We start from the raw sequence: 16169 nt of genomic DNA, 5'->3' as shown, positions 1-16169 counted from the left end.
AATGTAGCTTTTGAAGTATTTCCTTTTCTTACCTCTGTCACACTGTTTTTAACTATTAATAGAATGTGATATTCTGCGCCACAGTGTGCGAGATTCAATTGTGTTTCCTCTGGAAACAGCTGGGGCTGGAAGCTTGGTGACATACACCTGGTAACCTGTGGGCTATTTGGCTGTGGCTAGAAAACCAGCTGTTACTTGGTTGGCAGGTGCTGGTACCTGCTAGTGCTAGCCAACCACAATAGCCCTCAATCTAAGCTTGTTACTGGTCTGTTAAAAGCTAACCGGACAATTCGAGGTATTTGTCCGTATTTGTATGGGCTTCACGTCTGACGTCTGAGTGCAGACAGTGCAGCATCTCTGTTGTGGAGTTTATACTTGCATGGTTTTATAAAACTGAATAGATATATCTAATATGATAGCATCTACTGGTTTAGAGTCTCTGTCTCTTAAAGGTCAGCACTGTGAAGATGTTTTGCTGTTAGTCAATGATGAGAATTTGCATGTAAAAGTTCACAAAGGTTTGATTGTGTACAGCAGGTTTATCAGAACTTGTTTGCCAAAAACAGCAAATGCTGATACTGAACGAGTCAATGGGCTGCAATACCTAAAGAGAGAAAGGAAAAACCTCTGCATAGTACTGCAGAGTTGATTGTGTGGAGTTTCACTGTGTGTGTGGATCTTTCAGAATAGGATGTGTGTGTTAATCCGGTTAGCTGGTCTGGATTGTAGAAGCAGACGGAGGCAAATGTGTGTCATTGTTACCTTGTTTGTGGCCTTCTTATCTCTGAGCAGCCTGATTGAAAAGACACAGAAAGCTGAGGCTCTTATTGTGGCGGGGACATCCTTCCTTTTATTCATTTAAACTCCCTGGCACCCCGACTGTCTCCAGCTGCAGGATGAGCGTGTCCACCTCTCCTGTATTGTTGGTTTATTGACATTGTCTGTAAATTTTGGGACAGGGTTTGACCTTCCGGTGCATTGTGGGATATTTTGTCTGATTTGTGACAGTCACACTATTGTTTCAACTCTGTAGAGATATATTCAGGCTGGTGGTGTTTCCTTATTTGGTCCATTTCGTTCATACTGATAAGAACACCTCAAAGAGTCTCGTCTGTGGTCAGAACTCAACACAGACATTTCCCTAACATGTTTAAGGGAAGAATACATCGTTCTCTTCCTGCTTAGAGCTGTGTGTTGGTAAGGTTAGCTGTTGCTATCTTAGCGGTGATGGCCTTTTTATAAGCTTCTGGCAAGAGTGTGTTGACCAGTTGTACAGCTGACGTAGGGCTGGGTAATAAAACAATAATGATTATTATTGCAATATCATTTTCCTCCATAATAAAATTACAAATATTCAATAAATGTTTGATTTAATTAATTTGAATCGCTAACGAATCAGCACTTAATTTTTCTGTTAAAAAAGGGACTGAATTTTTTTTACTTAACTTGACTCGTGCATATTTTCTGAAATAATAATAATAATAAAAAATAATAATATGATTTTATCATAATTATTCTGAATGTTATTTCAAGTAGTGGATCACTTAACAAATCTATTTTTACCTCAGATTTGTTAAGTGATCCACTGTTTGACGTCAGTGTGTTTATTTAAAACCTAGTATCTGGTTTCTGCAACTTTCACTCAGGATCAAAAATCAGCCTTTAAACTTGAAAGAAATAATGATTTTTTACATTTTATGGTGATAATTATTGGAATCGTATGATATGACATTTTTGGCCACATCGCCCAGCCCTAAGCTGAAGTTGCTCTACTTGTTTCTGGTTCCTCTACTGCCTCACATGTGATGCAGCTAGCTGCTGAGTCCTCAGATTTGTTGTTGTTGTAAAGCAGCTGCTTTTCACAAAGTCAACAAAAGGCCTTAACCATAACCAAAAATACTTACACACGCTAAATCTCCGCTTCGGTGTCGGCATAGCTTTGCTTACTAGTGTATTCCACCAATTTTGTTTAATAGTTTAGTATTACTGATAGGTCAATAGGTCAATAGGGCATGCTATGGGTCAAGCTGATGAAGCTGCTGGACCACTTGAAAAACTACTTTAAAAGGCATAAAAGTTTTAATTTTGAATGAAAACACCTGATGCTTGCTTGATGTGGCTCATGTGTCTCCATAGCATTGATGACACATGATCTGAACTAACAATTATATTTGTTATGAATTTATCTGCTATTATTTGTCTGATTAATCTTTCGGTCTATAAAATGTCAGAAAGAAGTGAAAATAACCCATCACAGTTCCCTATAGCCCAAGGCCATGTGTTTTAAACAGCTTGTTTTGTCTGACAATCCAAAACCCAAAGCTATTCAGATTATTATCACATAAGACAAAGAAAAGCAGCAAAATCCTCACAATTGGATTGTGAGTATCTTAATGTTTAAAAAAAATTCAGGTTAACAAATATGTATGCCCGAGCTTAATGTTGAATCTCCATCTTTACTTCATTCCAGTTTAAAAACATGTTTGCGCGTCTGTTTTGCAGAAGAAGAATCTCAGCCGAGCGCCTCGTCTCAGAAGTTGTCCATTAACGTCGTCCTGTTTGGAGCGCTGGCCAAGGACTTCAATCAAGCTGTCAATCAAGGGGTAGGTTCACTCGTCAAAACGATTTTAAAATCGTAGACAGAAACGCAAATGCAGGTACAGCAGTTATTGTGGAGAAAAAAAAACCCATTTTTCTTTATCTTGTCAGTTTTATTTACATGAGATAAAAGCAATAGAAATATATTCACAATATAAATATCCAACAAATTATACGCACCACTGATAACTCATGTGGGCTTCTTACAGTCCTGGAGAAACATAAACAATTTTTTTGAAAACTACATCTGCAGAGACATTCATATTCGTCAGCCCTGATATATGAACCATCATATGAATCTATATTTAGTGTGTGAGGACGTGCTGTTGAGTGAAAGTGTGGATGGCAATGATGAGGATGTTCGTGCACAGATTGATGGTGTCTCGCTGCTGAATCTAATTGACAGTTTGAGTTATTTTCTGTTTTGTTTTCTCTCCTCTGAGCCACCCTGGTAAAGCTCACACACTCGTCACCAAAGAACTCCAAAATTATCCCATAGTGCTTTGCATACTTAATTTGTTGAAATGTTTTGTTTATTATCTGAAAGTGTTTCCTAGGAGAGGAAAAGAAAATGTAAATCCAAATTAATGTGAAATGTAATCTAACTAGTTAAAATGCAGTTTAATTGCACCTAAGGATAAATGAGAAAACAGGATACCAGGATGATGATGAAAATGATGATGATGCACAACGATGATGATCAGTACATTTTCTAAAGTTATCTGTCCATCTGTAGAATGAATTCTGATTTATCTTGTGAGACACAAAAGCACTAAACAAACCTCTTCATGTTGGTTTAATCAAATAGATTTCATCTTCGGTGTGAAAGAGATTTTGTATTTTTATTATTTATTTTTGGTTGTTTTCAGTTAGTAAACTGCCTTTTTGTTGTTACCCCAAACTCATCACTCTGCTTGGAATTATATACGATTTTTTTTACATTTAGTAGGTTTTTCCGATATATTTGATTAGATAATAAATGCTTAAACTTTCCCTGTCAGACAAGATATTGGAGAACTAATCCCTTGAGGCTGGGTCCTTTTTAAGGCTGAAAGGATTGAATGAAGAATTGAATTTTTTTAATGAATATTCATGTGATGCTGATGAGATTATATTATGTTATTTTCATTAAAAACACGGCTTGACTTTTTGGTCTGTGGATATATTTCTGGATCATAAAACCTGCGATTTGAATAAGGTAATGAGCTGGGTGTTTCATGTCTTGTTGTTGAGTATGATATTAATCTGTAGGATGAGATCAATTCATTTACATACAGTGTGTTTGAAGAAATGTGCGCTGAGCTGCGTTAACCTCCGATTGTTGGAAGTAATTGAATTGCCTGTGCTTTGAGAAAATAAAGGGGAAAAGTCTATACCAGCAGTTTATGCAGATTATTATGCAGTAGCTATGAGTTTCCGCACTAGCTTTGAGCTGCCTTTACACTCAAATGATTCACAGAAAACAATGCATGGTTGTGATATCCAGCGTTACTGATATCATTGTTTTCAGCCATATCAAGCGAGTGTTAATTTCCAGGTAATGCAAACAAACACGTCCTACTAGGGCTGCACAATTAATTGAATATTGATTGCAATTACGATTTTAGCTTCCCTCAATAAATGGACATGATCGACAGCGATATTGCAGTTTGAAATGCGTGCTCCGCTCATCCGCTAATGGAAAACTCTGCTGCACAAATCAAGCGTTTCCTAAACTTACTGCCAAGGGGGCGATTTGGCTGCGCGTGCACTAGTGTTGTAGTCAAGACCGCCCGAACCGAGACTTAGTCAAGACTTAGACCAGTTCCCCTTATTACATGACACACAATAAAATGTGGAACAAGATCATAGGTACTTCTCAAATTGATCTGAAAGATCCACATTCCCATTAAAACACCCACATACAAAAGCCAAGAGCTGAAATCAAAGTAAGCGTCGCCATCGCGGGGAGGGGTGACAATCATTAACAGGAATTTTTAATTAGGGTTATCGGTGGCATTGAAGCAAAACATTTTACATCCAATAAAAGTTAGGAATAAATCAGGCAATGCACAAGCAGTTTATTGATATTCCCAAAGTTATGGTCTTGCCTGGTCTTGAAAAAAAAAGCGATATTGATAATTATCACAATAAATGTCAAATCCTTATTTCTTTCAAGTTTAAAGGCAGATTTTTGCTGCAGAGTGAAAATTGAAGAAACCAGATGGGTATTTATGTGGTTAAACTTTTATTTATGACAAACACTTGATGCCAAACAGTGGATCACTTTACAAATCTGAGGTAGAACGTTCAAAACTATTAAGATAACATCTTTTTCAACAAATATGATTTAGGAAGTCTTTTTTCAGTCCCTATTTTAATAGAAAAATTAAGTGCTAATTTGTTCGTGACTAAAATGAATTAAACCAAATATTTATTGACGATATATTGAACAGCCTGTTTAAGAAAAATATGTTGTACCTAAAATCAATGAATAATCGTGATCTCAATAAATTAAAATAATCATGATTATCATTTTGGACATAATTGTGCAGCCATATGTCCGACTGCTGCTGCTTAGGAGCTGGCGAAACACTTGGTGGCTTTTATTGTGAAGCAGCCACAGGAAAAACAGTGCTTTTTTCACCACTTGCTCCTCTTCTCTGTTCCTGACAACGTAGCTGCTTAAGAAGTGATTGCTGCCTCCAGTATTTTGGGACCTGTAGTATTAAAAATGCACCTGCTGTTACCACTATAACCATGGGTGTCAAAAGATGATCCTGAGCTCAGTTATCTTTGTTCTTCATGTGTCAGGGCTCTGGTGTGACAGTTCACCTCCTGCAGCTCCGTTAGACTTTACAATCAAATCAAATCATTGTTGCTGCAGCTCCCTGTTTACTTTCAGTCCACTCTCAGTCCACTCTTATACTGTCACAACTGTAGACATCTGTACACAGCGTCAGTTGTGATGTTATTTACAGGGCGGCAAATCTGTTTTTGACCTGGTCGGGGACAGTGAACACATCAGGGATAATCCTCCTGTCAGCAGCATCTCACTGTGGTTTTGGTTTCCCTACAGCAACGTCTTGATGGAACTCAAAGCACTGTAGAGCTCGGAAAGGCAGGAAGTCATCACAGCCTGAGCCGCTGCGCTCGGCTGTAGATCACAGAGTTCTTGTCAGGCTGTGTTTCTCTATAACATGATTATTCAGACTATCTGCTGTCCCTTTGTCAGCCCTGAGTGGAGGCTTTAAAGCCGTCTCGAGGGCAGCTGACATGCCAAACAAAAGACAATCTCCACTTTTCACACCAGCTTATCATCGGTGGCTTGTTGTGAAGTCTTACTTAATGTCTCCCAGGATGCAACATCTGCTGCTTCAATCTGTCCTCCTTCTGGGAAGAAGCATGTATATTTACCTCTCTCAGTTTTAATCTCTGATTTCTCTGCTTGTTGTCGTTTGTCATGTGTGTTCCTGCAGGATGTGGTGGTGGCCTCTGGCTTCACTGTGGGCAAATCTCCAACATTTCATAAGGATAAACTGCACCCCTGTAACCTGCTGCTGTCAGAAGATGACTCCTGCATTTATGTGAGGACTTTTATAAATAAGTAATATGTTCTGCATGTATGTAGTCATATAAATAAGCTCTTTCATGTCTTTCGCAGTTCATTTGCGCTATGCATACCTTAACACCAAACCTGTTAGGTTCGGTTAAAATGAATTCTGCAGTTCGTTTGAGCGGGTGTTAAAACTGTCAGTCAAACTCTGGTCTATCCAAACAACCAGACTGATACCTTCCTTTCCAAGCAGTCTCGGTGCGCTTTCAAGCTAACTGGTGCTTACTCTCCAAGCGATTCCGCTCTTTTCTAATCACATATGACGTTAAAGCTTATCTTTTTAATAACCTCATAAATTAAGCTTTTTATGTGTTCCTGAATTAGCAGGTATTGCTTCTTTTGCAACAACAAAGTTATGTTAAAATGCATGGAACACATTAGTCATTATTTATCAGAAGCGTCCAGCGATTCGGTGAGCTTCCACCTCCCGTGTGTACCCAGACAACGAGACGGGGAAGATCAGGTGGTGGCAGGAGACAAAGTAGAGGTAGTGGAGGAATGAGAGGTCGAGGTACGCAAGGGAGAGCAGCTCGTGCAACATCATGGAGTGACTGGACACTAGTATCGCCTCTCAAGGCACAAGTGGTATTGCAACACAGGATGGGCTGGGGATAGCTAGTTAGCATGCTAACTTGTAGATATCTCTGCAGCACAATACAGATATCTCTGACATGATGTCAGAGCTCTTATTATAAAGTAAGTAGTTATGTGTGAACAACTCAACGACTCATCAAAACGGCTCCCCAACACATTTCAGACGCCAGCCAGATATCTAGCATGCCAAATATCTGGAGGAGTCGGCCGACTCGACGTCCACATCCAGCCAATGAGAGCAGAAAGCTACTTTTTCACTACAAAACACTTTTTACTCCCCTCCAGCTCTTTCTGTAGCTCAGACAATCCCTGCATGTGCTAATACATCCTTTCACCCATATTCTTTGTCTTTATAATTGCTATCTTTATAATAACAAACTAAAAATATGTATATACAATACGTGATTTTTGTGCAAATCAAAGTTCTGTATACTTCTTTGTGTCCCATGTACACTTTATATCTCTTTTTGCAATAAAGATTTAAGGAGGATTAAAAGATTTTAATTATTCCGACACCACATGAATTCACCATCAGTCACCGCTCACCCCTCCCTTTCCAGGCGAGCAGGAGAAGCTAAGGTGGCCGACATGCTCTGTCGGCTCTTGTACTAAATAATGCGTCTGGTCCTCCATTTGTCCAAATTTCGCTTCTGCTTTTAATTCCAATAAACTAGTTGATGAAACGTGCTTTGTAAAGCTGTTTGTCCTTTTAGGCTAGCTGCTGTGTATGTAGATAGAAAAGGCTCATTCTGAGGTAATAAAAACACAAGAGTTCATTAAGTAAGGTCTTTTATACACCACTGAAAACATAATTATGGATATTATATTGCATTACTGTCAATAGATCCTCTTAAATATTACACACTGGACATTTAATACATGAAACTTCACCTACAAATGCACACGCGCAAAACATTTAGAGACCACACCCGACCCCCAGAATCATGACTGAACCTCTGTGAGGTTGTGATCCCAGGTACGCGTTTACTGCTCATCCATATCTGTCTGAACTGATGCGTCACAGCTTCATTATCTGTGTGTGTGTGGGCTTGTATTGCTGTCTTTGTGAGGACCAGTTTCAGTTTCAGACATTTCTGCATTGTGAGGCCATTTTGACCTGTCCTCACTACTTCAAAGGACTGTTTAAAGGTTAAGACTTGGTTTTAAGGTTAGAATTAGGTTCAGGTACAGAATTATAAGTGTGTGTGAATTCAGTCTGCAGACTCTAACCGTCTGTCAGAGCATGAGATCTTCTGTGTGAGCTGTAAATTGAACGTGACTCCTCTGCTGCCGTGTTTAACTCTACGACAGTTTCAGACAGACATGACAACAACACCACCACCTGGAGACGTGTCTCTGTTTACCTGCTGATGAATTTCACATACATCTCGTGTTTTACCTGCAGGCTGAACTACGTTAACAACAATAACATAGGTTCCTTGGATTTACAGCTGTCACTAACTCATCTGTTAATCTTTGGACATTCCCACATGTCACGTGTGCAATTGCAATTTAATATATAATTTGGGGGGGGTTTACAAATTCAGATTAGTAAGTCAAAAAGCATTATGTGGATCTAAAAATTCAAGTCAAATCTGTAGGCTGTACAGATTGACTAAGTATAAACCTTATAGGCACATTTACGGTTTGGGTCTAGATAGATTGAATTATGTTGTTTTCTGAGGTAAAGTCCACTCAGTTTTACTTAAATTTTTATTTGAGACTCTTTATCGATATTATTTCACTCTCCTCACATCCTGACTCATGCAGCAACACTGGTGTCTGCTGTGGTGTCTGAACTGCCTCCTCTCTGTCTTTGTCCTTCAGGTGTCCCGCCTGCCGCCTCCTCCTGACCCCAGATCCCCACCGGCCATCAAGAGGAGATCTGCACTCTCCGCCGAGGTCAGAGTCAGAAGCCTTGTTAGCTGAAGAGGCTGCTGGAGTGTGTTGTGAAGGTCTTGTATCTGTCAGGATGCTTCATGTCAGCTGCCGGCTCTCCCCGAGTCACCTCGGCTGGATCAGGGTCTCACTAGACCTCTGTGTCTATGTGGTGGTGATGATGTGGCATCGAGGATTGTTTGATACCAGTGTCTTTAAACCTCACAGCTTACAGTAACTGCTTGATGTAATTGTTATTTAAAAAAACATCACTTCAAACATGTAGAAATCCGAGGTCAAAACTTCCTTCAAGCATCAGAACAATTAGAAACTATTTAAAACTTGGTATTAAGCCCAAGACATTTTGAGAAAAAAGTCTTAAAACTACGAGAATCATGTCTTAGTATGTAGTATGTCCTGAAAGTCCATATACAGTATGTTGTAAAGTTACTATTTTGACTTTAATATGGCTTTTGACTGCCATTGCTTTGACTTTACATTGTAACTTTTTTTATTGTAATTATAGTTTTGGAAAAAAATCTGGTTCGTGCATAAAATGACAAAAAGAAAATCTGAACTAAAGGGTTAGGAGTTTGGGTTGGCCACAGCCTTTTCACCCTGCTGTCGTCTGGCCTGAGATACATAAGTATCTGCTGTCGTACTACCAGACTTCAGAGCAACTTCTTCCCCCCGGCTGTAGGACTCCTAAACTCATCCTCAGCACTGCACCATGTAAAATAGTTTTTATTTTCATGACTTGTTATTTAATCCTCCCATCTAGTGTGTATATAATTATTGTACATGCTTGCATTTTGTGAGTAGCATAAAGGAAACTACAACTTCATGTCATTATACAACCCTGTGTTGTAAAATTATTTTAAAAAAATCTCCCTTGTATCTTAGTGCAGAATTAAAAGTTTAATTCCATTTAGCAGCACGTCAGAGCTTCAGACAACATAAAGACACTGAATTAGAACTGAATCTGTGCTGGATCAAGTGTCATACATCATGTTTTAGGTGTTAAAAACGTCAAACTATCCTGTCAATACCTGACAAATATTTTCTAAAAAGCTTTAAAATACCTTTATCATTCCTTAATGAAGGCTCGATCCATGTTGTATGGATACACCTTAATGAGTGACAGCAAACACTTGCCAGCCTTTTTATAATGCCGAATGAACACAGTATTGAGTGCGTTAGAGCTGAAATAGCAAGAATGAAAATGTCTAGAGGGAATCAGTGCTGAAGCTAGGAAGCTAGGCTAACTAGCCTCTTCTTTCTGAGTGAAATACAAAATTAGAGCACGGTGGCTCATCCCAAATGTTGTAGTACAGGAACAGACTGCTTTTAATAGATAAAATGAAACAGTTTTGCTCCTCAGTGAATGTTAAATTGCAAAAATAACATCAGACTTTCATGATTAAAGCCCATCTCACTGTCAGCCTGCAGAGACACATGAGAACGAATATAGAAGTCAGGTCTGAACTCTGCGTAAAGACACCACAGAGCTTATGGGCTCCAACTGCTGAAGATGCAATAATATAACAAGAAACGGAGAGGAGCTGCTTTACAACCACAGGAAATAAAATATTAAGCCAAACAGTGAGGTGTAGCTGTGATAAACATTACAACAGATACAACCGACAGAATAACACAAACAGAATAAAAATAAATTAAAGAGTTTAAATGTTTTTAGGAGCCTGTGATCAAAGTTTAAAGACTTAAATTAAAAAGCTGACTCTGACTGAGTTTGATCTTTACTGTAGAACAAATGCTGGTAAAAATAAATGTTGGGCAGACTGCCTCTGTCTGGCGCTCTTTTATATATGCATATGCTTATTTTTCAGATCTTTATTATCCTCCTCTGAAAATCCCGTCTGACTGAAACGTTGAAAGAGATTGGGAAAGTTGGAAATCCGTTGCTCTGATCAGTCGCTTCCTAAGCTCTCAACATTTATCAGAAATTAACTGTTTAGTTAAATGCCAAGATTGCAAAATCTATCAATCTCGGAAAACATGATTATTAGTTATTCAAGTGTCAGTTCTGTCCTCAGTTTGCCTTCATCATAGTCTGCAGTGATGGTACAGAGATGATAATGAGCTCCAGGTGCTCCTCATTCTCCTCACTGTTCACACAGTTAGCATGTGATCATGCATGTTTGACAACCACTAACTCTCTTATGCACAGTTATAACTTTTAGATGGTGGATGTTAACATGATACTTGAGACACTTCACATACTGCCAGTAAAGTTCTTTTAGATATTTGCTGTGATCACAGGACACATACATGAAGTAGGAGGAGACAAAGATGAGCGTTATCTTTGTTCTATTATATTTGAAGCTTGAGGATTGCCTGCAAAACACTTCTGCCAAACATCTCACCACTTCACCTGCATGTTGATACATCTTTTTGATCACAAGCCAAACCCAGACTACTTAATTACACATCACAAGTGGAATATTTGTTTACTCCAGTCAGATGTTTTCAGTCTTTGTTGTTTTGTGACCTACTGTCCTTTGGTCAGAAAGTGCTGAACAATGTTTGAAAATCACTCTAATAATTTGTTTGTGATTATTTTTTTCTACAAACAAAATGTGATCACCTAGTTCTGCTACTCATTCTTGCTCATTGAAAAATAATGCTGACATTATCAACACTTCATGTGGTTGCTTCACAGTAAAGGCCTACCACTGCCATCACATTAATACAAACACATTTGTTATGAAACTCATGCAGGAGGTTCATCTTTAGCTTAAAGCAGCAAATGAACAGAGGAGAAAGCAGCTGGGCTCCTGCTATGACAATGTGTTGGTAAATAACGATAAATGAGGTAATAATATGCACAGAGGATTGATAAGGGGGCCACACTAAAATGAATGCAGTGGAAACTGAATATAAACAGACGTTAGAGTTTCACACACAGTAGCTACTTTATTGTGTCTCCTCTTCTCAGTATCATAACGCATGTTAAGGGATGTTGTCAAATTGTAGCAGTTTGACGGACCAACTTTATATATCTCACACTAAACCCCACAGCGTCTTGCCACATGGCTGTTACCTCTCAGTAGGTGTCAGAAGGGAGAAATTATTGCTTCGGTCAAAAGTGCCTGCCGAATAAATACAATCTTATTAGGGTTGGGCACGTTAACGCAATATTATCGCGTTACCCGTGCGCTACACAGCCGTAGCATTTCTAACTTAAATTAAAATTATACATAGGCTAACTTTACCTGATTGGCCTGCATTTAGTTTTGCGGGGACTCTCTGCCGTGTGAATTCCCTCCTGCTGATGTCCTGATAACTATTTAGATTCTAGAAACTCACAGACAGAGAGGATCAGTCTCTCTTCCAATGACTTGTGCTGCGCGTCGCGTACAAAAAGTTCAAGACAGTTTAACTTCGGCAGCAGGCGGGCGTGTGCGTGAGGCGAGTACGACCGCGACAGTTTCACGGGAACGCACCCAGTACACCTTGTGCTCGACCACATCACCTCACTGTAACAGGGAAACTTGCTACTGAACATAGACTGTTTCTGCTGCTCCCTGAAAAAATGTTTCTGCTGATACCTGTTCAGAAAACTGGACTCTGATGGTAACTTGTATTAACAAGCTAGATAAAAGGTAACGCCCTGGCAGTGTTAAATAGCTTTGATTTAATATTTGATTTGATTAGCTTAATGTTTAAGTTGAGATTTAACAGAAATATTTTATTGCTACTGTGTAAAGGGAATACTGCTGGTAAAAAGCACCTTATTTGTTTAAAGTGTTTGCAAACCACGTGTTATTGCACTTTTGTGTATATAGCAGTATATTTAAATCGAAAGTGCGCAATACACTACTTTAGAATTCATTATTCTATTTTGATTAATCGCGATTAATCACATTTCTTGCGATTAATTAAAAATTTTAATCCTTGCCCAGCACTAAATCTTATGTAATGCACGTAAACATGCTGACATTAGTGTGTTAATATTCTCATGCTAACTTGGGCTGCTGGTTCCCTTTTTTTAAACTCAGCTTTCTTTCTCCTCAGGTTTCCAGGACTACCAAGGTTCCGAAATATACGTACGTCCGACTGGGTGACCTGAAGGCTGGATCTGTAGTCAACGTGTACGGAGTGGTGCTCTTCTTCAAACAGCCGTTTAAGAGCCGCGGCACAGGTCAGTCTGGAAGCAGACAAAAAAATGGGGCAACAATTGAGTATGTTAGTGTGTTTCTAAAGCAGCCTGGGAAAAAAGCCTTAACTGTAAAAACACTAGGGGTCTAATGTGAAGTACAGTACAGCTGATGGGAATATCATTAATCAAATAGTTCTTGAGATATTTCTGTCTGAACCAAAGTAATGGACAGACTTACCAACACTGCCACCAATAAATCTATACACATATGAGGAAAAAGATTTTTTTTTTATTATTAAAAAAATTAAAAACGAAACAAATTGTAGAATAAAGTTATATTTTATTTTAGATCAAATTCTTAACTTCATTTTTGTATTCACAAATTATAACCTGAAGTTTATTGGTATATAAAAGTGACAGCTCTCTCCCATAAAGGTAAAGAGGAGTTACCAGACAGACCTTTTCAGCACCACGGACAGAGACGTTAAGACGCTCAACAGCCATGTTTGAGAGTAAATGTAAAAGAGATTGATAGTTTTTGGTAAACGGGATCAGGAAACATAAACCACTTCCCCTGCTCTGAGACAGAAATGAGCTGACACACAGAAAAAAGAGAAAATCTTTCCTGAAGTGATAAAAGCTGGATCAGTGCTGGGTAAGAGCAGATGCACAGTTTGTTTCGATGGAAATGTCTCTGCCTGCAACACACTCAGAAAGGTGTGGAGAGGCGTGGGATGGCAAAATATATTTTCAGCTTATGTGTTGATAGTCTAATAATGGATGTCTGGGATTGAACAGACTGCTCAGGCTTTAAAAGCTTCAGTACTCGTCAACATCACACAAGAAGCTGCACTGAACCTCTGGAACAATGTTTAGTCATTGATTTAATTTCCCTTTTAATACACTGCAGCTGATATCATGCAAAAATACAGTTTGGACCTGAGGAGCAGGCGGATGTTAGTGCTCAGACTGCAATATCACAAAAGAAGAGCGATGGAAATGAAAAGACAATAAACACCAGACTGCTCAGTCTGAGTCGACCTGCAGCTATGCAACACAGGATGATGAAGTGCGTGTGTGTGTGTGTGTTTTGGGAAGGATAATAAAGAGAAGGCGACATCTAGGCTACAAACTGTCCAGACTTTGTCATTGTCTTTTTGGATCCTTCAGGCATCTTTTAAAGTAAACAAATATATTACAAAAATCTATCTGATCAGACACTGGAGAAACACACACACACACCACACTGAGAAACACCGTGATGTGCACACAGATCAAATGCTGTCAGATAGATACAAACAAAGCACAGTAGGGATTTTTGGCAAAACTTTACATATTTCCAAGGTGCATGGAGGAGGGAAAAGGTATGAAGAGGTCATAGCGTTAGTTCAGGCAGGCAATGAACTCAAGCTCAGCTCGTAATCTCAGCTCATCAGCTGATAGCTCAGCTGATTCTCCTCTTAGCATTCATTGGCAAATTCCATACAAGGCGCCTTATTTAAGCTGCTTTAGCCTGCTTACCCTTAATCATGTTATTTTTGTTGTTAATGATGCCTGCTCTGTTCTGTACCCTGAGGGGGGGGGGGGGGTGGCTGCTGCTTTCTGCCTCAGGCTTTCCGTGTATGCACATGGATGGTTTAGGGATGTTATGTTTACCGCTGTTGACTTGATATCATCATTTTTAAAACAACAACAAACATCATAGATAACAAAATATATCTGTTCTTCATCATATTCCTAAAGTTTTGTTTTAAGTGCTCCGTCAGTGTCAACAGCATCTGCGACAACTCTATCAAGAGCAGCTGAAGTGTTTCCTGTCCTTGTTTTTTCACGTCAGAGATCCGACCACAGACCGCTTTCTTTCCACAGACTTTTGCTCCAGCCTGAAGATTACAGATCAGTCCAACCAGAAGATCTGCTGCACCGTGTTCTGTGAGAAGCTGGAAGACCATCCAAAAATCTTTAAAATCGGAGACATCGTCCGCATGCACAGAGTCAAGGTTCAGCCTGGATTACAGATTGTTTTAGTAACCATGTTTTGTCACTGAATTGTTATTTTGTCATTTTTAAGGCAGGAAATTAGGAACTAAACATCTAAAAGCACCAATATTGTTTTCATACTGAGAATATGTAACTAACTGACTCAATGTTACAGAGATCAGTGATGATTCCACGTTTCTCTACACAGACTAAGTTCTTCAATGACTCCATCACGCTGATCAACACCTTCGGTTTCTCTGTGGTGACATTTGACGGAGCGGTGGGTGGGGCCGTGGAGCCGCGGACATCCAGCCGCTCTTTCCACTTCGACCAGGAGGATGTTCAGATTGTGGAGGAGCTGCGATCCTGGGCCGCCAGCCAGGCTCTCCTCCCCCCGGTTCCCAAAATCCCTCTGTCTGCTGTTCTGCCCAGTGCTTACTTCGACCTGACCTGCCAGCTGCTGGCCAAAGCTCCCATCGACACCACCTGCACCCTGCTGAGGGTAAGAAAGTTACAGACTTGGTGAACTACTGATGAACTGTAGTTTGTGGTGCATTTCTCCAGGCTAATGAGCCAGGTTGTTTTTATCAATATTTATTATGGGTCTGTGTTTAGCACTGGAAGAATGATGCAAAAGGAGCAACACTAAACTTTCTTCAGGAGAGGGAATAGAGTTTGTACAAACAGACTGCAGCAGAGGTAAACTGTGGGTCACTTCTGCAGGTTGTTTTCAGGTTGATGACAATGTCAGTGTGTTTGAGAATGTTTTCGTTGATTTCATTTGGTTTTTCACAATATCTACACAGCCTACAAAGGGAAAGCAGCACATTGAATCCTGGACATTTAGTTGAAACACATTAATAGATAAAATAACAATTACTGGTTACTGTATATTCTAAAATAAAACCCGGGGTTTTTAGAATCAAGCCCTTTGACCTGCTGGAAGGCACTGACGGGATCTAACAGCGATCAAAAAATAAAAAACTAGAGCTCACTGGAAATAACTGAATGAATTTCTGTTACAGAAGAGTGGTGAAAATAACATGACGTTGTTATTGTACCCCGAAGTTGGAAGCGCGCTAAAAAGTAGGGGTGGGGGGAAAAAAATCGATACAGCATAGTATCGCGATATTTTCCGTGGCAATACTGTATCGATACACGGACGCCAAGTATAGATCTTTTATTACATAATTTGTACGTGAGAATTTTACTTTTTGGTACTATAATAATAACATCAATTGCTTTTTCAGTCCACTAGAAAAAGACTTTTTTCCTTTGGGAACATAATCTGAAGTTGGAAGAAATTCCAGTACATCGCAATAAATTAAAATAAAAAAATCGCATAATCGTGATAATATCGTATCGTGGGGACTCATGGGGTCATTCCCACCTCTACTAAAAAGT

At 39.3% G+C, this 16169-nt stretch overlaps 1 protein-coding gene across 1 annotated transcript in view; it reads left to right on the top strand.

Annotated features, from left to right (window-relative positions):
- The window catches only part of LOC119894166 (protection of telomeres protein 1-like), a 72505-nt gene that overhangs the window by 22414 nt on the left and 33922 nt on the right, over positions 1 to 16169 (top strand). The window contains 6 exon segments of the mRNA XM_038706730.1: positions 2503 to 2603; positions 6057 to 6164; positions 8615 to 8689; positions 12701 to 12827; positions 14655 to 14785; positions 14974 to 15267. Of these exon segments, the coding sequence (XP_038562658.1) occupies positions 2503 to 2603; positions 6057 to 6164; positions 8615 to 8689; positions 12701 to 12827; positions 14655 to 14785; positions 14974 to 15267 (836 nt within the window).

This window comes from Micropterus salmoides, unplaced genomic scaffold (genome assembly GCF_014851395.1).
Source record: "Micropterus salmoides isolate LMB-PRFRI ecotype aquatic unplaced genomic scaffold, ASM1485139v1 Ms_hic_scaffold_8, whole genome shotgun sequence".
Classification (NCBI taxonomy): domain Eukaryota; kingdom Metazoa; phylum Chordata; class Actinopteri; order Centrarchiformes; family Centrarchidae; genus Micropterus; species Micropterus salmoides.
This window is presented reverse-complemented; position numbering and strand designations above follow the sequence as displayed.